The sequence below is a fragment of the Syngnathus acus genome, chromosome 10 (assembly GCF_901709675.1).
Source record: "Syngnathus acus chromosome 10, fSynAcu1.2, whole genome shotgun sequence".
NCBI classification, from domain to species: Eukaryota; Metazoa; Chordata; class Actinopteri; order Syngnathiformes; family Syngnathidae; genus Syngnathus; species Syngnathus acus.
In genome coordinates this window covers 23,412,616-23,439,296 of record NC_051095.1, presented here as the reverse complement: position 1 = coordinate 23,439,296, position 26,681 = coordinate 23,412,616, and the positions used below count along the sequence as shown (strand labels likewise).

General features: G+C 41.6%; 1 protein-coding gene across 4 annotated transcripts; it reads right to left on the bottom strand.

The window, feature by feature from the left end:
• Nucleotides 1-384: 384 nt before the first annotated feature.
• Nucleotides 385-24,149, bottom strand: sh3tc2 (SH3 domain and tetratricopeptide repeats 2). Of its 4 annotated transcripts, XM_037261710.1 has the most exons (24): nt 23,593-24,149; nt 23,241-23,321; nt 18,343-18,431; nt 17,750-17,848; nt 16,681-16,809; nt 15,633-15,760; nt 15,360-15,465; nt 15,116-15,259; nt 13,274-13,469; nt 13,072-13,145; nt 12,659-12,854; nt 12,294-12,430; nt 12,124-12,174; nt 9,832-10,136; nt 8,949-9,143; nt 7,456-8,316; nt 7,148-7,368; nt 5,186-5,352; nt 4,863-5,040; nt 4,628-4,778; nt 3,616-3,738; nt 3,372-3,522; nt 3,122-3,318; nt 385-1,329 (listed from the first exon to the last, which is right to left on the bottom strand). In XM_037261710.1, exons 3-24 carry the CDS (start codon nt 18,365-18,367, stop codon nt 727-729), a joined length of 4,437 nt encoding a protein of 1,478 aa, XP_037117605.1. In that variant the 5' UTR covers nt 18,368-18,431; nt 23,241-23,321; nt 23,593-24,149; the 3' UTR covers nt 385-726. The 4 variants fall into 4 exon arrangements, with proteins under 4 accessions (XP_037117605.1, XP_037117604.1, XP_037117601.1 ...); XM_037261709.1 differs by lacking the exon at nt 18,343-18,431; XM_037261706.1 differs by lacking the exons at nt 18,343-18,431; nt 23,241-23,321; nt 23,593-24,149 and adding an exon at nt 18,432-18,822.
• Nucleotides 24,150-26,681: the final 2,532 nt, after the last annotated feature.

Here is a 26,681-nt window from a genome sequence, read left to right as displayed (position 1 = left end):
TTTGGCACAGGTATTGTCTTTTGCAAACAAAATGTAGCATCTGTTTTGAAAATGTCAATTTTGAGTTGCCGGCTGCGTCAAAACAATCAATTAAAACTGCAATACTCTAAAAAATTCAAAGTTACATTGTTTTTTGTAATGTTATGGTTTTATTGTGGCTGCAGTGCAATTTTTTTTCCCCATAAGGTTGGGAGGTATGCGGATAATCGTGCAATATTTTCTTTTTATTGCAAGACCACAATGTTGGAATTTGTTTACACACTATATTTGTCTTGTTTCCACAGCAGTACCCTTCTTTCAAAGGTCTTCGTAAACCCTTTCAGCCAAGCAGTAATGCAAAAACAGTATCCTAGGGAAACAAATACTAAAGAAATTACTTGCGTGTTCTCAGTGTCAATATTGCCCAAAATAATTTATTAATGTTGTCATCTGTCGAAATGTATTCTTTCTCTGATTAACATAATCTTATAAGACATGTCGCAGAAGTATAAAAGACATAGAAAACCCCTATCATTGTGACAACATTCTGATATGCCAACTGTATCATAGAAAGGCACATCATTTAAAGCAAATTAGAACTCTCGTCTCATTCTATAAATAAGTGCCATCTTGTTAGAACATTGCATTCCTTTTACTGGCTCAGACACGTGTCTAGAAAAAGGGAAATAAGGAACATAAAGTGCCATGAGTTTTGTTTTTTTTGCGTGGAGGCTCACGTGAATCCACTTAGGATGAAAGGGTATCTCCACTGCTGGGATCTTTCTGGTCAAAATGTGGAGCCATGTCCAGTTCTTTCTCAGGATAGAGACTGATTTTACTGGACAAATCATCATCCCCATTTAATTGTTTGGGGGAAGTTTGTACAGTGTCTGTTGAGCTGCATGAGTCTGACATGTGCTCCCTGGCTGTGTCAAAGGACTCAGTCAAAATACTCTCATTATAAGACTGACTGGCAGTAAATGCAGGGATGTCAACCAATGAATTGTTTGTGTCAGGAGGAGGAATGTAGTCATCCACTCTTCTGATCGCAGTGCCTCTGTCGGTATCCACTTGCATCAGACAATTTCTTGGGAATGGTTCACTGCCACAGACTTCATCTGTATCCTTTCCAATTTCCTGGTTCACAGCAGAGTCCTCTGCTCCCGAAAGAATTCTCTTCAGGCTATGGGCTCTGTCTCTGTACAGCTGGCATAGCTGAGTATCAGGGATGTGGTTCCCGTGGATCTCCGCTAACTTCATATACACTACGTACAGGGCCTCGGCGTTTGCTTGATCCTCCAGGGCAGCTGCCAGAGCAAGGAGGAAATAACCCAATGCATCATAAGAATCCTGGTGAGGAAGCATGACAAGAAAAAAATACATGGTTTATCCAAAATCAAGAAACAATCCAAAAGAATAGTTTGTGAAGCCTCTATCTAGGAACTTCAAAACAGAGTATTTTCGGGGACATGGTAAATTTCTCAAAGTGTGCTTGTTGGAATAATTGTTTTTGCAGAAGCACTGGTCGGCCTGAACCGGAGGCCTCATATGTTCGCTCAAGCCAACATATCTGTCTAGCTCTGGGGAGTTCTTAGACTCCCTTCCTTTTCTTATCTGTGAGAGGCCCTCACTAGTTATGAACAGAACACCTTTGTTCTTTGTTTAGTTCAAGAGAAGTTCTTTCTCTTTTATACCTTGTAGTTTCTATTCACAAATTGTTGTTGACCGGGACAGTTTTTAAGTTATCCCATATTTACTCAATGTTTGTTTAAGTAGACTTCATGCAAGTTATCTCACTTTAACTTTACGTTTGTTGGAGTGTATGCACGAGAGGTATCTGATTATTTACTTATTATTATTATTGTGTGATACTTAGCAAGAAAGTCTAGAGCATTGTTTTACAGGGACACGGCACCCAGCACGTTTGAAGATCGCAGCCTAGGACGAGAATGCCAACCAACTAAGGACTGACTCTGCATTGCTGGGGTCGCATATCGGCCAAGGCCTCGCACCACACAACACCCTTTAGTTGGCTAAATCAGCGTTGCTACAGCCACAATCTCCCCTCCCTTTAGTGTAGCAACACCTCTTGTAACCAGGGCAACCCAAAATAAAAAGAGGAGATAGCGGAAGAGGAGTCCAGAATTGGTGGAGGACTGTAACTGGGCCTTCTACGTAATTCTCCTCGCAAGCAAAAGGAATACTGGTTGTCTTCTCCTCTTCTTTCAGTGTATAAAATAATGTCTTATGGTACTTAGACTTGACAGTGCTAATGACTGGACAAACAATGAATTAAGGTAATTGAAATATATAACAAATGAAATAATTGTATTAGGGTAATTGAAATAACAAATGAAATAATTGTAATCGTACAAAAGTCCCTGCTACTAAAGGCTGCTATGTTGACTGCGTGAAGAATTCAAAGACTTAAGTAGAACTGCGGTCCCGTATTTTGGTGGAGCGCAGTCAGAGTTTCAAGTCTAATTAGATCTTTGATGTTTTGGTCAAACCTATACTCACTTTTCCAAGGCTTTCCAAATTATTGGGCTATTTCTTATAGAATTCACCTATTTTCAGTTTTCTTTTCTAACCCATCCTACGTTATTTGCTGAAAAACTCACACATGCATGCTCAGGCCAAAGCCCTGTCTAATAGACACGTAAGTAGTAAACCTTTAGGTGTGGTAGATTACTCGCAGATTTCCGCTATTTGAGGCAGGACTCGGTTCCTATCATTGGTGTATACTGAAATTTTATTACAGTCACATACAGAAAGAAAGAGCTAGACGGACAGTGTCATTTGGTCATCAGTTTTTGAGACTCTTTTTGTATACTCTATCATGTGCATTCTTGCCAAATCTTATGTCAGCAAAAAATCCAAACTACCCTGCAACGGTTTCCCCAGTTTTAAACCCTGCGTTTTAAACAATGAAGACTTTTTGCAGATTGTTTTGATTCTAGGAGTATTATATTATTGACTCGGGTTGAAAGATTTCAAGAAAATATTGATTTAAGATTTTTCTAACAGATTTCAATTTGATTCAGTCCCCCAGTGTGATCACCAAACTGAATTTTACAGAACTGTGAATGCTTGTCCCAGAATTTGCACAAGGGAAACATTTGTGCCATTGTCCACGTAGTACCTTGAGCTTGTGCAGCGTGAGATTTCCCAGCCTGCAGTAGACCTGAGTGTAGTAGCGCGCTTCCATTGGGTGCTCCATGACGGGCGGACAGAGAGACAAGGACTTGAGATAGTAGTTCTCGGCCATCTCATAATGCTGAAGGTTGTAGTAAACTGTCGCCAGTCGATGGTAGGCTGTCCTCTCATTCATATTCACACCTGCAAAAATAAGTCGTAACTCGCCTGTACAAACTCAGTGGCCTTGCTTGTACCTGTTTTGTTAGCTACTTCAACAGCTAGTGTCGCATATTGCAGAGCCTCTTCCTGCTCCCCCTGGTCCATTAAGAGCTGTGTTAGTTTACTCAACAAGCGGAACTCTGAATGGGTGTCTCTGATACTTCGGGAAAATGGTAAACTGCCATCCTGTTTAAGAAAAAAAGCCCGAAATATACCATCAATGTCAGACATCTGGGAATTTTGAAAGCAGCTTTGAAACAGATTGTGTTTTCTACTTACCCTGTAGAAAGGCACTGAAGCCATCCTGTTCCTGTGTCCTTTAAAATAGACGTCCCCTGCTTCCTCATAGATGCTCATCGAAAAATGGGGGTCGTTCATTCTCAGGGCCGTCTTCACTGCTGCCTATCAATCACAGCTTTATGTTCATACAGTACAACTGATTTCCATTATTACACTATATTGGATCTTACAATATATTGGATCAGTATATGAGCTACGCTGATCCTGACTATAACCAACAGCATTTTTAATGTTTCATCAAAAATTGAAAAGAATCAAGATCCGCTGGATACGTCCCCTTTCACCGCTGCTGGCCCAGTTAAAATAGATAGTTGAAATTTATGGGAAGGAGTTAAAATGGGCTGTTCTGCCTGCCTTTCAAGCAAGTTGTTTGTTCTCACTCGTTTTTTTTATTTAAAAAAAAAAAAAAAACACGCTTTTATTTTGACGCAAGCAATGTAAAGCAGGAAGTATCAGGGGCTCATGTGATATAGCCTATTGAGGAAAAAATAATCTGCCAAATGTTGATGTCAAGATTTTCTATTAAAATCTAAAAAATACTTATGCAGACATCTTGCATCATCTCTCCAGTTCAGCTCGCTGTCTAGCTTTAATTTAGCTCATATGTTATAGCGAGGACAGGATATTAAAGGCATTTAAACTTTGAATATTTGGAACAAAAACTTAACACTAATATTCAGACCCACCCACTATAGCAGTTTTGGTTTCTTTTTCGACCATCTGAGCTTTAAAGCGACTCAAGTTGGCTTTTGTGATTTTGGCGTGGCTTTGCACAGGTCTGTGATATAAATTATTAAATGTTTCCTCATTAAAATGTTAATTCATTATCTTCAGCACTTGTCTAAATAATCCCTATTATACGAAAAACATCCAGCCTAACAATTTTTTTTTTTTAACTGTCAAAATATGCAGATATGTACTTAAACTGTCAAAACGTCCGACCCTTGTGACCATCACGCAATCCAAACATATTGCTAGCAGCCCTCCTCACCTGCAGGTACATGTCGGCCAGCTCGTCCTCCTGGATGAGATAATAAATTCTTCCCACCTGCAACCAGGACTCAGATTCTTCTTCTCGCTTGCCTAAATCAATGGAAATCCTCAGGCTTTGCTTGGTGTAATCCAAAGACTTACGAGATGATCTGTACCACATATTTGAAAAACGTTTTGGTCTGTTACCATAAAAAAAGCAGGTTGTGGAAAGCTGAATGAGAATTAAAAGTCACCTTTCAGTATTTAGTGAGAGGTAGAGGCTGCTTAAGATTTCAAGGTACTCTCCTTCAAGTCTCTTATCCTTCAGCTCCCTGGCTACTGACACACAGTGTTCATAATAGACGATGCTTTGGCCGTAAAGCAGTAGGTCTGAATAGAGCCGACTCAGCACCTTGGCCACCACTAACTGACCTACACAGTAAATAAGGCACAATTTGAATGCAACACATTTAATTACATTAGGAGACTGTGAAGTGTTCAATAGTTTTGTTCACTAAAGCGTGTACAATGTAAAATTGGTTTATATTGATGTTCACTGATTCGTCTTCATACTTACTGGGCAGGTTTCTGGCATGCAGTGCCATTAGAAATCCCATTTCATAAGACACCCTGACGCGGTGACTCTGCCCCCTGTCTTTGTAGCTCCTCCCCAACCAAAGGAAGGTCTGCACATGCTCCTCATCTGTGGGGCTCTCCCAGAGTTCCTCAAAAAGTCGCAGAGATCTGGAATAACAACTAACAGTTAAGTCACTTGAAAATTTCAAATAGCAAGACTTGTTGCCAGAGCACATACTTTTCAGCAAGTGATCACTCAGTGATTTGATATACATACTTGGTTGATTATTGAGAAGGGGTGTATACACTTTTGCAGGAGAAAGTACCGTATTTTCCGCCCTAAAAGGCGCACCGGGTTATAAGGCGCACCTTCAATGAACGGCCCATTTTAAAACTTTGTCCATATATAAGGCGCACCGGATTATAAGGCGCATAAAATAGAAGCTATACTGCATCAAACTGAGGTTGACTAGGGTTGCGGTATGCATCCACTAGCCAATAACCAACGAGCCCTCTGTAAACAATCGCGTTTCTCAAACGATCTCCTATAAAATGATCAGAACTGACTAAAGTTCGATCTAACGCATTGGTACTACTTACCTATGTTTCCCTTCCATATCGATCCGTAGATTTACTCGAAACATTAACAGAGCAGCCTATTTTGACATGAAATAGCCTGGTACGTATAGCAGCTATCGCAATAGCATTAGCCATCCGCAAAGTCTCACGAGCCTCAGCTCGCAATCTCCCATGAGCCTCAGCAAAGTGTAAACAATCGCGTTTCTCTAACGATCTCCTATAAAATGATCGGAACTGACTAAAGTTCGATCTAACGCATTGGTACTACTTACCTATGTTTCCCTTCCATATCGATCCGTAGATTTACTCGAAACATTAACAGAGCAGCCTATTTTGACATGAAATAGCCTGGTACGTATAGCAGCTATCGCAATAGCATTAGCCATCCGCAAAGTCTCACGAGCCTCAGCTCGCAATCTCCCATGAGCCTCAGCAAAGTGTAAACAATCGCGTTTCTCAAACGATCTCCTATAAAATGATCGGAACTGACTAAAGTTCGATCTAACGCATTGGTACTACTTACCTATGTTTCCCTTCCATATCGATCCGTAGATTTACTCGAAACATTAACAGAGCAGCCTATTTTGACATGAAATAGCCTGGTACGTATAGCAGCTATCGCAATAGCATTAGCCATCCGCAAAGTCTCACGAGCCTCAGTTCGCAATCTCCCATGAGCCTCAGCAAAGTGTAAACAATCGCGTTTCTCAAACGATCTCCTATAAAATGATCGGAACTGACTAAAGTTCGATCTAACGCATTGGTACTACTTACCTATGTTTCCCTTCCATATCGATCCGTAGATTTACTCGAAACATTAACAGAGCAGCCTATTTTGACATGAAATAGCCTGGTACGTATAGCAGCTATCGCAATAGCATTAGCCATCCGCAAAGTCTCACGAGCCTCAGCTCGCAATCTCCCATGAGCCTCAGCAAAGTGTAAACAATCGCGTTTCTCAAACGATCTCCTATAAAATGATCGGAACTGACTAAAGTTCGATCTAACGCATTGGTACTACTTACCTATGTTTCCCTTCCATATCGATCAGTAGATTTACTCGAAACATTAACAGAGCAGCCTATTTTGACATGAAATAGCCTCGCGGGTACAACAGCTATTCGGTGACGCCCCCTGACTACAGTTGCCGTAATGCTGGGAAGCGATGCGACCTTGTAATTTACTAGTCGTACTAAAACGTACTGAAACATTTTGGCAGAGCACTGTGTACAACCAGTATGGATCAACAAATTCATCAGTTGATCCATATATAAGGCGCACTGGCCTATAAGGCGCACTGTCGGCTTTTGAGAAAATTTTAGGTTTTTAGGTGCGCCTTTTAGGGCGGAAAATACGGTAGTCTAAAATTGGGAGGATATCTGACCTGACCAAGAAATGCTCTGCCAGTGTAGATGCCCCTGAATGCAGTGCCAGGCAGCCCAGGTTGGCTAGTGCCAGGGCCTGATTCCTCTGGTTTCCGCTTTCCCGGGATATTACCAAGGCCGAGTGGAGTTGCCAGCCTGCCTCTGGTACACAGCCCTGTTGCCTCAGACACAAAGCCAAGAGATTGTGGATGACACCTCTTTGAGTAGAGCTGTCCGATCCCTGCAAAGTGGTTAGACATGAAAACAGACATCAGAGTACTTTTAAAGGAAGGAGCAAACAAAACATGACTTTAGAGTGGTTTTGTACCTGAAGTGATATAAGCAGTGGTTGTAGGACACCCTGAGCGTTCTCAGCCTGGCCTGTTAAAACCAACAGCCAGCTGAGCAACACAGAGGCTTCAAAAGCTTCCTCCTCATTGATGAAGCCTCCCGTCTCCACTGCTCGTTGAGCACAGCATACAGCCTTATCAAGAGCACCATACTGCTGGTAAACTGAGGCCAAGCCCAGACATAGGTCCCGCTGCGATTTTAAGTCCCCCTCTTTCTCAGCTATAGCCAGTGCCTGCAGGAGGTAAACCACAATCTGGGCAGGAAGCAGCGAGGTTCCCTCCTTCCAGAATGGGTTCAGGCGAGCTGAGTTCCTGATAAACCTTTCAATCCTCTGGAAGGAGTCACGGAGCGAGTGGTCTTGTCTTGAGTCGAGACTCAGGGAAGCCAACACCAGGTAAGGCATGTATTTCCGATGATAGAGCAAACTCAATAGCCAATTGAGGTCCAGAGGTCCTACAGAAAGCCCGTCGTTGGCCGAGAGAGTTGAGGAGAGGAACTGGAGGCGCTCAACAAAGGGAAGAGCATCGTCAGGTTTCCTTAGTAGCAGGAAGAGGCTGGAGATAAGGTAGCACACACGGGCCTCCAGATATTTATCCCCTGTGACCATTGATCTCCTCAGAAGCAGTTTGAGCAGTTCAATTTCATCGGAGGATGTGTAGGTATGTTTGGGAAGACAAAGGAGCATGGCGCTGGCCTTCTCCAGGGTGAGGGGCAGCTTATCAGTCATCCGCTGCTTCAGGTAGACGGCTGTGAGGTTAGTGAGGAGAGCGATCAACAGCGGTGTGTCTCTGAAGCCTTCCACCTGAACACTCAGAGCTTCCTCGTAGTACACGCGAGCCTGAAGAGGGAGGATATTGTCAGAAACACTTTGCAACATTCACAATCCATTTCAGATATTGAAATGTGTATGATGAAAACTTGCTAATTAAAACAACGTTTTCATAAAAATGTAGGAAGATAAAATGTGTGTCTCTGTATACAGTAGAACATGTTTGAACTGTTTTTCTTTTTCCTTTTCTTGTTTTTCTTACCAAGCATACATACAACCAAAACATACCAAGCATTGTTACTACTTTGGTTATGAGGGAACATCAGACTGTTTATCATCATATTAATAAAACAAACGTGTGCATTTTCAATTACGTTATATATTGGCCAGCACACAGCAATAATTGGTTATATTATGTGCATTTAATTGACATTATCTATGAAAGTGTTAAAAAGTGTGTCTGCATGTCAGAAATGTTATGACGGGAAAGTTTTTTGTATGAAACACTAAATGACAATAAACAACTCATCAATAGTATGTCACAAAAGGCCTGTATTGGATTTCATTAGATTTTGAACTTTGACCTAAGGTAAGTCTGACATACGTATGAGTAAGTTCTAATCACATGAGGAACAGTATGTGATACAATCAAATCAACCAATAAAACCAGAAATGGATTATGTATTTAGAATATAAATGACCTGCGATAGCTTGAGCTTCCTGGCGCAGAGTCTTCCCAGGAGGAAACATGCTCGCCTATGTGCCCAGTGCATCCCCATCCTCTTGGCACACTCCCTGACACTCTCAAGCTGACCTGAGAGCTCACTCTCGCCCTTTCCATTGAAGGTCACCCACAGGAAGGAATACTTGAGGTCATACATGGGGAGGAAGTCTTCCTAGGAGGAAAAAAACAAACACACAGTCTCCTAGCAGCTTTTAATGTACAAGTAGAAAATGATTTACTGGCACCACATCAATTACAATTCCATCTTGGAAGTATCTCAAGTCATGTGTTGGCAAATTTGACTTGTCACACATTGTAGATTAGTTCAGTAAGAGAGAAAACTATTGCCATGAAATGGAAGCGAACTAAAACAACTTTTAGAACCTGACTTGAAACAAATGAAATGTGTCAAGACACAATCTGTGAACCCTGCACGATCTGAGGCACGCAAGCACAGAAGGCAGCCATCTTGGCTCACTAACTATGGCAACTACACTTTTAGTAATATAGGTAAAGTTTGGTATTTCTTTCTAATTCAAACTCGAATCAATCTTCTGTGTATTCTTTTCATAGAACGTGGGGATTTCGTAATATTTCCACCCCTAATTTCTTTCCTTGTAGTCTTTTAATAGAACTTAAACTGTCATTCATCTTCTCTAGATGATGAAAATATAATAGCCTCATAGGATCTATGTGTATGTTTCTTATCAGATCATACAAACGTGCACCATTGCATGTTCTAGTGTAGCTGCCTTAGTTAGCAATCCAAGATGGCCGACCTACTGCGTATGCATGCATCAGATCGCACAGGGGTCACAGATTACATCTTGACAAAGTGACTTGATTGCAACTTTGCTGACCTGGAAGTGGTCATGGTTTAGCAGGATCAACGTTGGATCCCTAGCTTCTGATTCGTCCCCCTCCCAAATGTTTTCCTCCAAGAAGAGAGGGAGATCTTCCTGGAATTCACTGAGTTCTCTGAATGTGTCTTCTACAGTGAAGGACAGGCACCCTCCCTCCTGTGTCAGAGAATTGTGGGACTGATAGAGTGACACACCAGGTGATGAGTGCGATAGCGATGGGCGGGGGGAGGATTGGTACGGGGGCGTTCCGCCGCTTCTGTCCGACATGACACTCTGACGAGTGCTTGCAGGGACCTTGTGATCTGAGAAGGAAGATTATTGTTAGAACACAAATGAAGTGACAGCATGGTAGTTACATATATGGGAGTGCCACATAATCAGTCCATCCACTTTCTCTACCAATTATCCTGTTTACTGTTACAAAAGGGGCTGGAATGCATATCAAGTCATGGGTCAGCTGTTTGTCAATCACAGAACCAACCTTTAATGCCAACAAGTACAAAAAAGTCAATTACGCAACCCACTTTATATACGGCGTATATAACACTCCTGGAGTGTCCTCTGGAGCTAGTATAGTTGATCACTTCACATGGTTTGATATCTTTATCTTGAACATATTCAAAACATGACACCAGATTTTGTCGAGCAGTTATGCTCGGTTTTATAAACTGTGTTATGTAAAGACATACCGACACAGTAACTATGTGTCAAGTGTACACCAAGGCAACAAAACAGTTACAGACCTTAATTATTTTCAACTAAAGTATATGCAGAAACTATAAATGAGTCACATTTATAGTTTATAGACTCATAACCTGGTGTGTCACTATCAGATTGATTGCTTCAGGTTTTGGGTGTGTTCAGCGACGCCGGAGAGACGACCCACATTCTACGTTCGTTTTTCTAGTTCCCCTCACTCGCCTTACATTTTTACTTTTTTTTGGAGTCTATTATTTTCATTTTTTGTAAGCTTCGACCCGTCAATCCATGCCAGTTTCGACCGCGTCATTGCTTGAAATTCAGCGGAGCTCCGTGGCTTTTTTTGGCTTTCCCAGTCCAAAGTCGCCCATGGCTCGGTGCTCTACGCCGGTGTACAGTTGGGCATTCACCTATACACTAACATAAAAAACACTTGTCGTTTGGTAGCCTTTTTTCACTTGGTCCTCATGCATGCACAAATGAGATCTGCAAGTCACTAAGAACATGCAAAGTAAAAAAAAAATAAAAATGCTTACATTTTAGGACTTGACAATATGAAAATAATCCAACAATGAGTTTAGGGTTAGGGTCAACTTCTGTGTACCGTAATTTTCGGACTATAAGTCGCGTTTTTTTTCATAGTTTGGGTGGGGGGGCGACTTATACTCAGGAGCGACTTATATATGTTTTTTTTCACAAATGTTTACTTGATCATTAACACATCACTTACTTACAAGTATAGTTGACCACTTCACATGTTATTTTTAGTATAGTTGATCACTTCACATGGTTTGATATCTTTATCTTGAACATATTCAAAACATGAAAAATAGAGAGAAAAAATCAAATACAGTAATTAACACTTTAAAGCGCCATATCCTCTGGACATGTCCTCTGTCACCAGGATGACATAAAGGACGAGAAATTTGATCGATGGATTTAATGATTTGAGGTGACACAAATGGTTTGATAATATTGTTGTTTATGTGATAGTTATTTAAAATATAGTTTATATATCGTTGTATGGGCCTGTGGAATAATTTGAACTGCGGCGCGGCACACGGCATTGTTGACAAAGGACGATCGATGGATTTAATGAATTGGAGTGACACAGATGGTTTTATAAACGTGTTATTTATGTAATAGTTTTTTTTAAATAACTGAATGTTACGTCAGGCCCGTTCTCAGCTCCTCGTTTGTGTTTGTCACGTTAGCATACCGTATCGTTTAGCCTGTTGTTGCTCGTTCATGTCTGTTCTTGGTGTTGGATTTTGTCGAATAAATTGCCCCCCAAAATGCGACTTATACTCCGGAGCGACTTATATACGTTTTTTTTCACATTTTTGGGCATTTTATGGCTGGTGCGACTTATACTCCGGAGCGACTTATAGTCCGAAAATTACGGTATTTGTGTTTTATTTAAATGGAAAATTAATTGGGTGTATTATGTATTATGGTATGGTATTATGGTTATGTATGGTAATGTTAAAATTCTAGTAAAAACTGCAATAAATTGATGTTAGCAAAAACATTTAAGTCATAATAATGGCTCCAAATAAATGTGTAAAACACAAATAAGTAATGGTTTACCACGTTTGGGCCGATTCCTGATGTACATGAAGTCAGTCTCATCCAGCCTGTCTGAAAAGACATGGACATTTATTCGGTGCAAGCTTTCCTGCTCATAAAGATTGACACCAAAATACATCTACTCTGTGACAACTTTACAAGCCAACATTAGTGATGAGTTTGAGCTTTACCAAGCCTGTACATCGAGCTGATGTCAGATGAGAAGAGCCTTTCCATTAGGTTGCCATCACACGACTCGGAGTTAAACAGTCTTGTCTGAGCGAGCGTGGTTCGCTCCTCCTCGGTCAGAAATACCAAATGGGTCTCACTATACAAGAGAAACAAAGGCAACATTCTCATTAGAGCTGTGGGTCGGATGTTCTCATGCTTTCCACCCTGTCTAGAGTTCAGTTATGCTACAAACATTAAGATAAGCAAGATAAAACAGGAGGGTGTGGTTTTGAAGGATGAAGTGCTTTACAATGAAAATGACACACATCAGCATCAGACCATTACATTTCAAGCCATACTGTGCAATGGGATTAATTCTGTTTACAGGGACATGGTGTCCAGAGGCTTGACGTGGGACTTGTTGATGAAGCCTGTACGACCAGTGGTGGAGTGTTTTCCAATGAAGACGCCAAGGCCTCTAACAAGTAGTCCTTGAATCTCCACAACGTCTCCTTGATTTAGCTGGAGCTCATCTTGAACCACTGGACTGTAGTCGACCACCGCTACACACGAACCTGTCACTGCCGTGTTTAGAGAAGACAAAAAGTCAGCATGAACGATTTGGTGGACATTAGAGTTACTGTGTCAATGCCATTCCACCCCTCAAACTTTCACCTAACAATAACAACAAAGTAAAGAGGCAAAAGCGCTTACATGACATTCCATTTTACAATTAACGCTGTTGCTGCATAAATAAGCAGCCACAAAGTTACTTTCTGTGTGTACTGTGTTCTCTACCTAGTGGATGTTCAAATGCTTCCTTGTCTGTTGGTGAGCACCCTGCATAGCCCGGGTAATTCCGCAGGAACCACCTAACCAAAGGGGACAATGCCATTAACAAAGACATACATGCACAAAATCAGCAAGAGTAAAGGTTAAGCAAGTATTTGACATTGCATCATAAAGTAGCTCAATAAAATTCAAATAGAGAAAAACCCACTGATAGAAAGGGTAGGGAAGCGGCTGAGTGGCAGTGATTGGCACTAGGCCGTGATGTCCAGTGGAGAGCAGAGTACCCTCCCACATATCCTCCTGTCCCGTGTCCTTCACCATTAGAAGGTCATTCTTTTTGAAAGACAGCTGATCTTCATCATCCTCGTCATGTCTTGTGCACAGTGTTTTAGCAAAGAAAGATCCTGTAACAATGTTCATTCATTAATGCACACTTTACACAACTCGCAGATACAAAGTGGTTTTACTCTGTCCTTTGGAAATGGATGATGGTTGTTTAACACCAACCAGATTAAGTAATCTCATTAAAATTCGGCAGCAAGGCAGTTTTACTTTGCAATGCCAACTGTATTAATTTGCAGTATAACAGGTAGTTTTATAGTTTTGCTGTAAAAGAAAGGATCTTATAATGTGCTCCATGTACGTGAAACATGGAAGCCAAGTCAGGCAAAATGGGAATGTTAAGCATTGCAAAGTACAGTAATCCCTCGTTTATCGCGGATAATTGGTTCCAAAAACCACCCGCGATAAGTGAAATCCGCGAAGTAGGGTCACCCGCTCATCTGTACATTTTTGTGTGTGTCAATAAATGTATATGAAACCATTTAAGTGCATATTTTATTATTATAACATTAAATAATTGTTTCAAACATGTAAATAATACATTAATAGTATAAATAACATACAGAAAATTTTGTATAAATAACATTTATACAAAATATGAAAATATAAACATTATACATGTTTGCATGTAACATGTTAACAAGAAGTACTGGGCAGGCTAACAAGTTAGCGGAAAGATGCTTATTTGCGATCGTGCTAACACGTGAAAACCGACCTCTAAAGCACAGGTGTCAAACTCGAGGCCCGGGGGCCAGATATGGCCCGCCACGTCATTTTATGTGGGCGGCGAAGACAAATTGTGCATCAAATTCGTGTGTCATTACTAGAATTGCAAAATGTCTTCACTTTTAATAATATTTGTCAGTTTGTTTTGTAGCTTTTACTGTATATAATATGAGGTGCTCATACATTTATTTACTCATAATGGCCCTACGAAAGAAGCTATGACTACAATGCGGCCCGCAAAAAAAATGAATTTGACACCCCTGCTCTAAAGGAATGTAAACCAACATTTGGAGCAATACTACATTGTTCTAAAGGTTAGACATATGTGATCGTTCATTTCTCTTGTTAGGAGACCCACTTACATCGTCAATGACTGCTGTACCACTGTAACATGTATGTACACGAACGTGAAACATGAAGTGGTATCGGCTGAAAACGGCCTTCAAAATAAAGCACCCTACCTCAAATCAAAGCACGACTGAATAACATATGGAGAATTCTTAACATACTGTATATATGTTTTTAGAACAGCTTTTATTATTATAATATTTTTTTATAACAAGGTACAAGTGTACATACTGTAAATATGTTTTTAGAACTCTTTTATTAAATCAATTTTTCTATAACAAGGTACAACACTGTAAATATGTTTTTAGAACTCTTATTATTATAAAAAAAATTTTTATAAAAAGGTACAAGTGTACGCACTGCAATTGTGTGGGCACTCCCTGCCTTCTGCTGGCGTGTGGGCAACTTTCATGCCATAATTCCCCAAATTAGAAGTTATATTTTGAATTTTTTTTTTTTTTAATTTTGAAAAAAAATCCACGATGTAGTGAAACCGCAATAAACAAACCGCGATGTAGCGAGGGATTACTGTATTTATTTTGATGAAAATACTGTTTGGATGTCATAAGGCTTTACTATAGAAGCTATATATTCCATGCGTGCGTGCGTGTGTTGCATTGCGTATGTTTCATACCTTCCTGGAGTAAAAGCTCTAGGTAGAGGGTGGCCAGATGATCCTCATCTACTTTGACACTAATCTCCAAGTCGCTGAGCAATTTTGGCTCCAGCCAGAAGGACTGATCACACAAGAAGTTCTCCAAGCACCGTGCCACGTAACCTGCCATGCAGTAGGTACAAAGACTGTAATTAATACCAATAACAGCCACAATGAACATCAATATTGCTAAAAGTAATGACAATAAACAAATAAAACCTACCTAAAGCTAGATAAGTCGAAAACTTCCAGAGTTCCTCTGCAGTTTTAAATGTGAGGACAAAACTGTCCTTCTCTGCATGGACAGACACTAGACGTGCAGACAGGTCCTGCAAGAACAAAGACCCATCCTCATAAACTGAACAGAAGATTCGACAAATGCATTTCACAGTGCATTGTGAAATACTACACATTCGACGGCTCATTGGGTGATTTCAAAGGCCAAGATTAACAGCCATGTTTCTGCATCTATTCATGTGTATCATTTTGCACTCACCTTAAATAACTGGATGACATCTTTGCTGTTGCTCTCAACTACACGGAGCCGGGTGCGCAGGGCCTCCTGGAGAGCCCGGTCAGGGCGCTCACTGGAGCGTCGGCGTCCAGTGAAAAGAAGCGTAACTTCTAGACAGGATACATAAAGCCAAATGAGATTTGCGAAAGAGCACTGAAGCCAAAAAGCTTATAGTTTCATAAAGCATACTAAAATTAAAAAGGGAATGGTTTTACTGTCTGCAAGCAAGAGGAAAACTTTCAGAAGTTCATTAAAGATTTTCTATGGCAGCTCATATTACAGTGAAATGCTTTGTGAGAACTAACATAGTCCCTAGAGGAATAACAAAGCTATCAAATTGCTGACTGGACTCTCCGTGTGGCCATTTGAATCCATTTAAAAAGCAGAAACCATAGGGTGTGATGGACCTAAGATGCTGAGTAGGTACGTAAATGTGTCCTGTCGGTATGCATGAATTCCTTAATTAGTTGGAACAGTATAGTACAGGTCTGTCAATCCACTATGGTGCAAAGCACGGGGTATGAAAGTGAAAATCTTAGAGCCATATAGTTTTATTTAGTCAAGATAACTTTTCCTGACATGACCTGGCAGGGGATCAGGGTAAGCCTTCATTGTTGTTCATGTTTGTGTAGTACAGTCCACATTTTCCCTATCAATGAATGACTCTGGGGCACGTTTTATAGGCTGTCTGTGAATCCATTGGTATGAAGACAAGTCCTGGTCAACACTCGCTGACCCAACCAAAATACAAAGTGAAGGACAGCATTTCTCAATCCGGGTGTGCTTGCCACATGGTAGGCACCCACATTGTGTGTCTGCAGCTTCACATGGTAGACTGACTGCTTAAATTTGCTGTGAAAGTCGAAATGGGTCTTACTCCCATGTTACTCGTCTGAGAAACCTGCTCGTGTCTGATCATGTAAAGGGCAATCACACTTCAGAAACCACATAGGCAGCCAGTGGGTTGGTCGCGGCACGGGAGCCACCTGTCGAGTACTTTGGTTTATAAAGTGCAGCATCAGGAACCTACCTGAGGAGCATTTTTCGCCCACTGTCACCCGACTTCCTTTAAGAAGGGTCTCTTTTCTCTTCCAGTAGTTGTCTGGCTCTGCGTCTACTTCTGACTCCATCAGGGGGCCGTCCTCATCTTCACCTACACCTGATGGTAGACGTAAGAATGGATCACAGTTTAACATGCGCTTTTACAGTCAAGAGCAAGGTGACGCCGCCAGTTGTTTCAGGGCACTCTGAATGATATTTTCAAATCTACAGAATGTTGTGTTCTGTGACAATACAAGCACGAGTGTAAGAGTACACTTGCTTCTTTCCATAGAAAAAAAAGTTGGTCTCAAGCTTTTTACATTCTTTCGTCATCAGCGGTAGAGCATGAGTACAACCAAAAACACGGAGCAAAAAAAGCAAAAACAATCTTATGTGAAAAGAAATAGGTAAATTGGATAGATATTAACAAGAGCAAGAGAAATATTTTTTTTTCCACAATTGCAACACCTTCTGTTCAACCTGTCAGAATTCCACAGTGATAGCATTTCTTTCCCTCTGCGTTAATAAAACAAGCATCTTTTCCTCTTCTTCTCAAAAGCTGTTATCTCAAATCCAACGTGACACCATCTGCAGGGATCTGTAAGTCATTACAGTGGTTTACACAAATGAATTTCAGAGAGAAGCTGGGTGGGACTGAGACCCTCTTCCACAACTTTAAAAACATTCTTGACAAATACGCCGGTGGCAGGAAACTAGTTTACGACAACATTATTCTAGTATTGTTCCAATAATTTTGATTGTCTACATTCATATTTATTCTGATCCAAGTGCAGTCTCTGTTTTCTACACTGCATTTAAAATAATGAGTGAGTATTGAGTAGTTTTATTCTTTTCTATCTCTGTTCGTCAGAGAGATGGCTATTAGCTGACCCTAATGAGGTCAACTAGGCTTTCAATGATTTGTTCCAAAGAGCAGGAAGAATGTGCACCACCACTTTCACAGTCACGTGTCTTTCTAAATTGTTTGTTTGCTGCTCGGAATATTGAAATACAAGTTTGATTAAGGCAGATGCAATTTGCTGCACCACATACCCTACCTTCAGTCATGATGTAATTTCCAGAAAAGTGTTCGTGGGTCCCCCCGAGATTATATGGTGGTTCCCTCCACAAGGCATCCAGCTCAGCAGGAGAGATGTCTGTGAAGAAGTATGTCACATATAAGTGCTTTTCATATACTATACTGTTACTTCTAAACACGAGGGGATGGGACAGGCGATACAAAATGTTAGTCGGGGCTTGGGGTAGGTTTACGGGGATACGACAGCATTGAGAGTACACTTAGGGTGACGTCAGAGAATCCCCCGGTCGTGCGCACTCAACTCTGCAACCGACTTCTGGGGATGCGCTCTTTTTCGGACATACAATAAATAAATTACTGTTACAACAGCGGCTTCCTTCTTTATCAACATGCTGTGTCAGTGTTAAGGTATCCTGTAAAGCTTTCACACAGAGACAATCGAGAACACAACTTGGCCACACAATACAACACGACATGACGTTGGAGAGGACAAGAGCCCATTCACTTCCATCCTACGACACAAAACACAGCACTGACAGAACCACTCGGGTCGCACTTGCGGGCTCACATGCTTCTACGACACAAACAACACACAATGCCCTTCAATGTTACCTTCTTGGCTTATTGTGTTACCCATGTTGCACAGAGAACTACACTCCACTACAAGTCATGACACCCGGGCCAAGTGGGCTGGGACCGACCTGTGAAGGAGGAGAGGCAAAATTTGATGAGGGGTCCACAGCAGGAGGAGTGGAGCAGCGGTCTGCAGCAACAAGACGCCATCTGGCCCAAGAGGCGGCAGCTCCCAGGGATCAATGCCATCCCATCGGTTCCCTCCTACCTCTGGAGCAACAATTCACTCTCTTCCTCTCCGCCGGACAGGCCCGCTTCCCCTTCCTATTTCTGCACTCCCATTCTTATCCTGCCTAGTCTTTCACTCTCTCCCCTCCTCAGTCCTCAGTGTTGAGTGTTCCTTTTCTTATTCTGTCTCATTCTGTTTCTAGTCTGGCTCCGCTCCGCAGTCCCATCGTCTGTCTGTGTCCATCCACCTCCACCCAGCAGCCTCTCTCTCCCCTGCGCAGCCAGCGTGAGTGCACAAAGCACTCTCTCCAATTCATGAGTGTGTGTGTATGTGTGTGCGGGGGACCTTACAGAGATTTCCCCCTATCGTGTGTGTGCGTGCGTGTGTGCGTGTACTGTTAAAATATGCTCAGAATGTGTGTCACAATAGACAATGTTGTCTGTCTTTTGTGTGAATTGCAGAGATAATTGCTGATCTACCCAGTACAGCAATGCTATGGATTGGCAGGCGGCAAGGTCACAGAAAAGGCGGGGGAGAGCAGCCTGGGTGGTACAGATAAAGGATCAGTTTATCCACATCCTAAATTTCTTTGTCCTCTGATGAGTAAGAAAGGTATGACATCAACACACAAAGGCACAATCATCCTGCACCAACATTGAAGAAGGTTCATCACTGTTTGTGGCTAAGGGAGGCATACAAATAGAGCTGCTGATTGTCAACAGAACAGATTTTATGCTGATCTTTACCAAATAAATAATTAGCCCAAATTTTGTCCTACCTGATTCAAGTAAATTGTCCCAGCAACACTGAACAATATTTCATGACATAAAGTCTCTGTTCATGTTTAACATATGACAGAAACAACCAACCTGTAGCGACAGAGGGCAATGTAGGAAGCAATAAAACACAAATGTTCCGCAACAGTACAACGGAGAAGTTCCTTATTGGGTCACTGGAGCATTTACTGTATTGTGTATAAATGTGTCAGATAATTCACTGCAAATTGTATACTCCTGAGCTATGTTTGACATGAAAATATAGAGACGGTTATTCAATAGATTAAAATAAACTTTGGGAAGATTATGGACATGGAAAACATTTTTAAAATGTTCTTCAGTCCAGAGTGTGCCCCACCTCTCCGCTCCACAACCCCGTGCCCTAATGAGTATAAACAGTTCTGAAACTAGGTGGACATAGCATATTTAGACAGTTTTGATTCATTTAATAAAAACATTAATTAAATAAAAAAATATTCAGGAAAGTTTTTTTTAAACTGGCTTTCTATATATATATATGTATATATATATAATATATATATTATATATATATATATATATATATATATATATATATATATATATATATTCTATATATAAATATAGATTTGGAACCGCAGAGTTCAAACCACTTTTGGCAAAACCCTCTGGCTTCCTGCCACATTACAAATGTATTCATGTTAGGTTTAGTGAGAACCTTGCCCACAGGCATAAGTTTGAGTGTTAAAGGGAAGTCAACCCCAATTTTCTTTTGTAATATGTAATAACACATAACACAATGATTAATGTTCTGTCTGTGGAATATAAATTTGACAGGTAAAATTCACCTGTTTTTATCCATCTCAGGGGCGGCCATTTTGCCACTTGCTGTCGACTGAAAATGACGTCACCGTTGCTCAAAGTGACAAAATGGCCGCCTCCTGCAATGAATTTTGCTGCTTAATTTATATTCCACAAACGCTATACACCTAACGCTCAAGTTTAAACAGACTTTGGGGTCCAGAGTTTGAGAATCGCGTTAACCATGACAGCGCTTTGAATAGAAAGTCTTTAGGAAAGCATGTTTTTAGGGAACTGAAAGGGTACTTTGTTACATTAATTTAAATCAGGCATATTGTTGGGCAGCCAACGGGGTCTGTTTGCCGTCCGTTACCGTGAATTCTCCCCACTCATAAAAGTCTGTTGACATTTTCTTAAAAGAGAAGCAATACGCAGATGACAATATCAGGCGGATTGAGTACCGTTTTTTTCCATGTATAATGCGCCCCCATGTATAATACGCACCCTAAAAATGGCATGTCAATGCTGGAAAAAAGCCTGTACCCATGTATAATACGCACCCAAATTTTGACTTTTTTTTTTTTTTTTTTTTAAAAGTCCCAATGATCGTCACACACGCATCTGGGTGTGGTGAAATTTGTCCTCTGCATTTGACCCATCCCCGTGTGATTTTGATCCATCCCTTGGGGGAGAGGGGAGCAGTGAGCAGCAGCGGCGCCGCGCTCGGGAATCATTTGGTGATCTAACCCCCCAATTCCAACCCTTAATGCTGAGTGCCAAGCAGGGAGGCAATGGGTCCCATTTTTATAGTCTTTGGTATGACCCGGCCGGGTTACTGAAGTCCGTAAACGTAAAATTATTTCAGAAAAAAGATCATCTTTGGGAACAACCGGATGTTATTCTGCCGGTCAGTATCACTGCGCATGCAGTAGCAAACTCGATAGCGAAGAAATATGTGAGACTCTCAACGGGATCACCAATATTTGAGTGATGTTCCAGTTATTTATCACAATTAGTTTACCAAGTCTGTGTTTTGAGTTCCTCCAATAAACCCTGGTCCAAGCTGCACTTGGTCGCCCCGCTCCTTTCCACACTCCATCCGTGACAAGATTTTCTTCAAAAATTGTTGTACCATGATTTTCTTAAAAAAATAAATAAATAAATAAATAAATAAATATTGTACCCATGTATAATGCGCACCCCAGATTTTAGGACAATAAATTAGTTAAATTCTGCGCATTATACATGGAAAAAAACAGTATGTTATTTTGATGCTATGTGAATTGGATGGAAGAGCGAATAAAGCAGCCACTTATTCTACTACTGTGTCCGGCCATGTGCTTTAACAGTGTGGATGAGATGCTTTCGCAAACTTTCCCCTTTACCAATCAAAAACAATCCTTGCTATCCGTAACACTGTCATAAAGCAGTCATAAAAATCAAACAGCCCGACTTATTATCAAACGCCTTTAATCGGCCACGGATATTCATCAAATCACTAGCGCTAAGGTTTACAAATAGTCATTTAGCTTTGTATGGTCCTTATAGCATCCATTTAAAAAAAATTGGGGTCCATGACCAAACCGCGTTCGACAGAAAGTCGTGTGCAATCGAAGCGCGTAAAATCAAGTTTCAGGTGTATTAATAAGAATGCCGTGTTAGACTAGTGGGGGCACATATAACATATTATCGTAAATACATTTTTGGGGTTGACTTCCCATTCAGTGGTTGTTTGTCTAATCTTCTGCCCAGCAACTAACTGGCGAGCAGTCTCAGGTGAATCCCACTTCTTGTCCCAAATGGTTCCAGTTACCACAACCCTAATGAGAACAAGTGGTATAGAAATTGGATGGATGGCTTCACACCAGCTAATATATCTTCTTCTCAGGTTAGACAGTTGTTGTCTTTGTTTTAAGACTCATGATCTTGTTTCCTTCACATTAGATGAACTAAGATTATCTCTGTGAGTCCCCACTAATGGCCTGTGTCGCATGACTTAATTCACACTCAAATGAAATTGTTGGTTCTCTTCCGTTAAAGAAAGAGAAACTCAACAGTGGTCACTGAAATAACTTGAAAGTTAATTTCCAAAATGCACTTTTACAAGCCACAAAGTCACTTCAGCTCTATACTGACAGATGTGATAAAGTAGCAATTAGTAAAAAAGAGAACAACACAGTGTGGCAATAAAATAAAAAGGAGCCAGATTTATCTTCTCGGGCGGCTTTAGTAAATCTGAATATGTGCAGGGTCCATTAAAATCTGCCCAGGTCACTTCCATTAGTGTTTTGACAATAATGTTTGGTCCTTCTGTAATGGAAGAGTTTTGTGCAAATGTGTGTAAAGCTAACACTCGCTTGTCAATCTTGTAAAATCAGAGTAATCCAATATTTACTTAGTGTTTTCTAACCACTATTTAGGCTTCATGAGAAAATGTCTTACGCCCTTACTTTCCCTCATTTTTGCACCGATTGTCAAAGAGGCAGAGACCAGTGCCATCATGTCTGATGTGCAAGCGACTGAATTTGAACGTGAAAGCTCTAAGTTTTGAGCTGCTTCTGACATTGGATGTTAAATTGCTTGTTCTCAGAGCGCAACTGAGTCGGTCTAATCTAATAAAATTCTGCTCCAGTCTGATAGGGTCACATGCTCTGTCATTGCTACAAACCAAAAGCTGTCCAGGAGACAACAGCTGTCTAGATGATAAGAAAACGGACCACGAAACACACACTTCAATAGCAAAGTGACTTGTACTTGTGATGTAGAAGTCACAATATCCACAGAGAACAGCTGTGGACTGAGTTGCACTTTCCTGACAGCTGGGACATCAAACCCATTCCTCTCACAAATGGCAGCTCACCCTGTACTGTGTATGTCAGTAAAGTCTCATGTCCCTGAAAACAAGATAAGTCACAGATACAACTTTTGCAAAGCATTCACATATGAACAAGTTATCTTTTCCTTCACACATTGAAGCCAGAAGTGCAATTGCGGCACTCTGCAAGCAACATTCAATCAAATAGGAAACATATGCCCAACTAGTCACGTGAATGAATGGTCCTCGTAAGTTTGGACGTTTTTATTTTTAGCTGGATTTTTAGTAATATATAGTTTGGTCATTTGAGAAAAAGGCTATATAATTTTAGACTTACTCAGTTCACTTGCATGCCTGTGGGTCGAGGACAGAGTTCCCTGCAGGGAGAGTCCCACACTGTTGCGGAGTGGCATTCGCACTACAAACAAACAATCGGAGTTGAATTGTTGCTTTCTATTGGGTTCAAGTTATACAGTATGTTGTTATATTTTAATACACGTTTATTGCATACAGACACAAGTAGAACACAAGACTATAGTTGTGAAAGCGCACACGAAAGTCATACACTGTATGACAATTACATTTGTGAGTTTAAGGTTAGTACAAGGTTCAACTTTGATAAGTGGGATATTTTTAGGATACCGATCAGTGCTTGAATATTTAGAGTGGGGGTAGTCACACACGTTTACCTCTTTTCTGTTCTACTCTTCAAGGCATTCCTCTTGCGCTGACACAACATGTGTGTATCGCTGTCTGTGTGCGTTTCGCCATGCATTTCCTGGTGGCCGCTGTTTTAAGTTGTCTCAAAACCCACAGGACAGAAAGATCTCTGAGAAAGTCCAAACGTCAGTGTCTGCTTGTTTTTGCCTTTAAACGCCACAGAGGCTGTCCCGTACAGCATGTCACTTGACAATTAACTCCGCCCCCTCATGTCTCTCTCACTTCCCTACATCCATTTACCATAAAGAGTTCCTCTCCACGGACGTAACCTGTCACTCAAGCGGTTGCTCATTTGACTGAGGTTATTTTTTAATCTTTTTAAAACCATTAGTGACTCGCTACCAGAATAAAGTGCTCCGTTTATTTCCTCATTCTAAAACACCAGTCATACCAGTTTGAGGTGAAGCGCATGACAGATTAAAAACAAAATCGCATCCAGGGTTGTCAGTTGTCACGATACGTGGAGGAATCCCTGGTCTACATTCCAGGACCTTCGCCTGACCCTGCCCGTCAGTTCACGCGGATAAAGTGCCTACATTACTCTGATAATGCAATCTCTCACTTATCTCTCACTTTGTCCTCATTATGGTAATGATATCCCAGCTAACCAGCTCAGTGACCTAGTGGTAGAGTGTCCGCCCTGAGACTGGAAGGTTGTGGGTTCAAACCCCGGCCGGGTCATACCAAAGACTATAAAAATGGGACCCATTGCCTCCCTGCTTGGCACTCAGCATTAAGGGTTGGAATTGGGGGGTTAGATCACCAAATGATTCCCGAGTGCGGCGCCGCTGCTGCTCACTGCTCCCCTCTCCCCCAGGGGATGGATCAAAATCACACGGGGATGGGTTAAATGCAGAGGACAAATTTCACCACACCCAGATGTGTGTGTGACGATCATTGGGACTTTAACTTTAACTTTAACTAACTCACGCCCACTCGTCACATGGCAAAACTTTTCAAAAGAGCATATACGTAATCACCTTCAACGACTACGGACCAGTCATCAATCAATCAATCCATCCATCCATCCATCCATCCATCCATCCATCCATCCATCCATCCATCCATCCATCCACCCATCGATCGATCGATCAATCAATTAGACTTTATTCATGAAGCACGAGGATGCAGCTCTAAATGTTTCATTTAATTTAAATCACTAACTGCTCCACTGTGATCTGGGAAAGGCAGGACGCACGTATCAGACTTTGAGCTGATTGGGCGATGTCAAAGTCAAAGTCAAAGTCAGCTTTATTGTCAATCCCTTCATATGTCAAGACACACAGTTCAGCAGGAGGTTGTTGTCCCTGCACCACGTGGTCAGAAGGTCAACCTCCAGCCTGTACTGAGTCTCGTCTCCCTTGGTGATGAGACCCACCAGAGTCGTGTCGTCAGCAAACTTCACTATGTCAACTTGTGCAAGCCTACACTTTTGTTTTGACCAATCACAACAAATGATAATATTGTCAGTGGCATGCGCCTTATTTTTGACCATCTGATGTCATTTGAGTGAAACATCATGGCGTTGCATGATAGCTGTCGTTATTGTCATGTAAATATCCAGAAAAGGGCGTCTGAAGAACAGCGACAACTGTGTAAACAGACTTAATTGCAGCCTTTAAGCATTTGTCTACTGATGTCCCCAAGTTTGGTTTGTCCATTTCCCTTGGCCTTGCCACCTCATTTTTGTCACACCTGCATAGCCCGCGCCCCAAACACAGTTGCTTTGTGAGGGTCGCTGATGGTGACCAACCAGTCAGAGACTAAGAGACACATTTTTTACTGTGTTACCACAATGAGCCACATCATACACATGAGGACACATGAACTACCCCCCCCACCACCACCCAAAGTGAACACGCAAAAAAATAATAATTTTGATATGAACGTAAAGGAGCCGCATGAAACCAGGCAAGGAGCCACATGCGGCTCGCGAGCCGCGGGTTGGCCACCACTGTTGCGGTACACTCGCCTGTCTTGTGTGATTCCCGCATATCACAGTGTGTGTGTGTGTGCGTGTGTGTGTGTGTGTGTGCGTGTGCGTGTGCATGTGCATGTGCGTGTGCGTGTATGTGTGTGTGTGTGTGTGTGTGTGTGTGCGTGTGTGTGTGTGTGTGTGTGTGTGTGTGTGTGTGTGTGCGTGTGTGTGTGTGCTTGACAAAAAAAACAAAAAAAACACTGTTGCTTTGTGATTGGTCTGCATCACCAGCAGTTCGGTTCAGAGAAAATCTGCAGGCACAGGACAAGATGGACTCTGGGTTTTGTGAACTCACAAATACCGCAACAATTCAGCTTGTAGGCAAGGAAGGCCGAGATTCAAACCTCCGAGCAAAGTCTTGTGAGGCAGATGTGCTTACCAGTATTTCACCATACTCATGCCTAACCTCATAACATATTACTAATTGCAATGTGTAACTTTTTTGTTTTTTAATTCAACCCATGTTCATATGAGGAAAGATTATTCACTATGTTTGCCTGCATACTAAAACGTTAACCGTAAAAGTGATTTTATATTCCAAGTCCCAAGTGCACAATGACAAAGTCACCCTGAACACATCAGCCCTGCACTGCACATGTGATCATGCAATTGGCTATGCACCACAGGACCTAGACCAGGGGTGGGCAAACTACGGCCCGCGGGCCACATCCGGCCCACGGGGCCGTTTAATCCGGCCCGCCAAACCTGAATAAATTGTATTAATTTTTTTTGGGTCATTTTCCCTGCAATTACTATGTTTCCCCAGTAGATGGGGAAGCGCCCGCCCGCGCATTTACTCCCGGGAGCCGTGTCAGAAAGCTCGGTGCACACTCACAAGTGCGTGTGCGTGCGTACTCAGTAGTACGTAGTAATTTCATCTATCAGTGCCGAATTTCGAGTGTAGGCTGTGACGTCAATATTCTCGTAATTCGCGCGCTGAGTTTTCAGATACAGTTTTACGCTAATGCCACCCACAAACCTTCCCCTGGAATCCTTCCATTAAAATGAGTGGCCCGAAGAAAAGAAAGGTGGACAGTGAGTGCCGAATGTTAAAAAAGAGTGGACAATTTGGCTCGACCT

What these genes read in the sequence shown, in the direction of transcription:
- sh3tc2 (XM_037261706.1), bottom strand. Translation starts at nt 18,552, where the DNA reads ATGGCATTGATCCCTGGGAGCTGCCGCCTCTTGGGCCAGATGGCGTCT. An exon ending in CACTGCTTATATCACTTCAG is followed by an intron (nt 7,369 to 7,455) that starts GTACAAAACCAC and finishes ACCACTTTGCAG; the next exon opens with GGATCGGACAGCTCTACTCA. An exon ending in TGGCCGACATGTACCTGCAG is followed by an intron (nt 3,739 to 4,627) that starts GTGAGGAGGGCT and finishes TGTGATTGATAG; the next exon opens with GCAGCAGTGAAGACGGCCCT.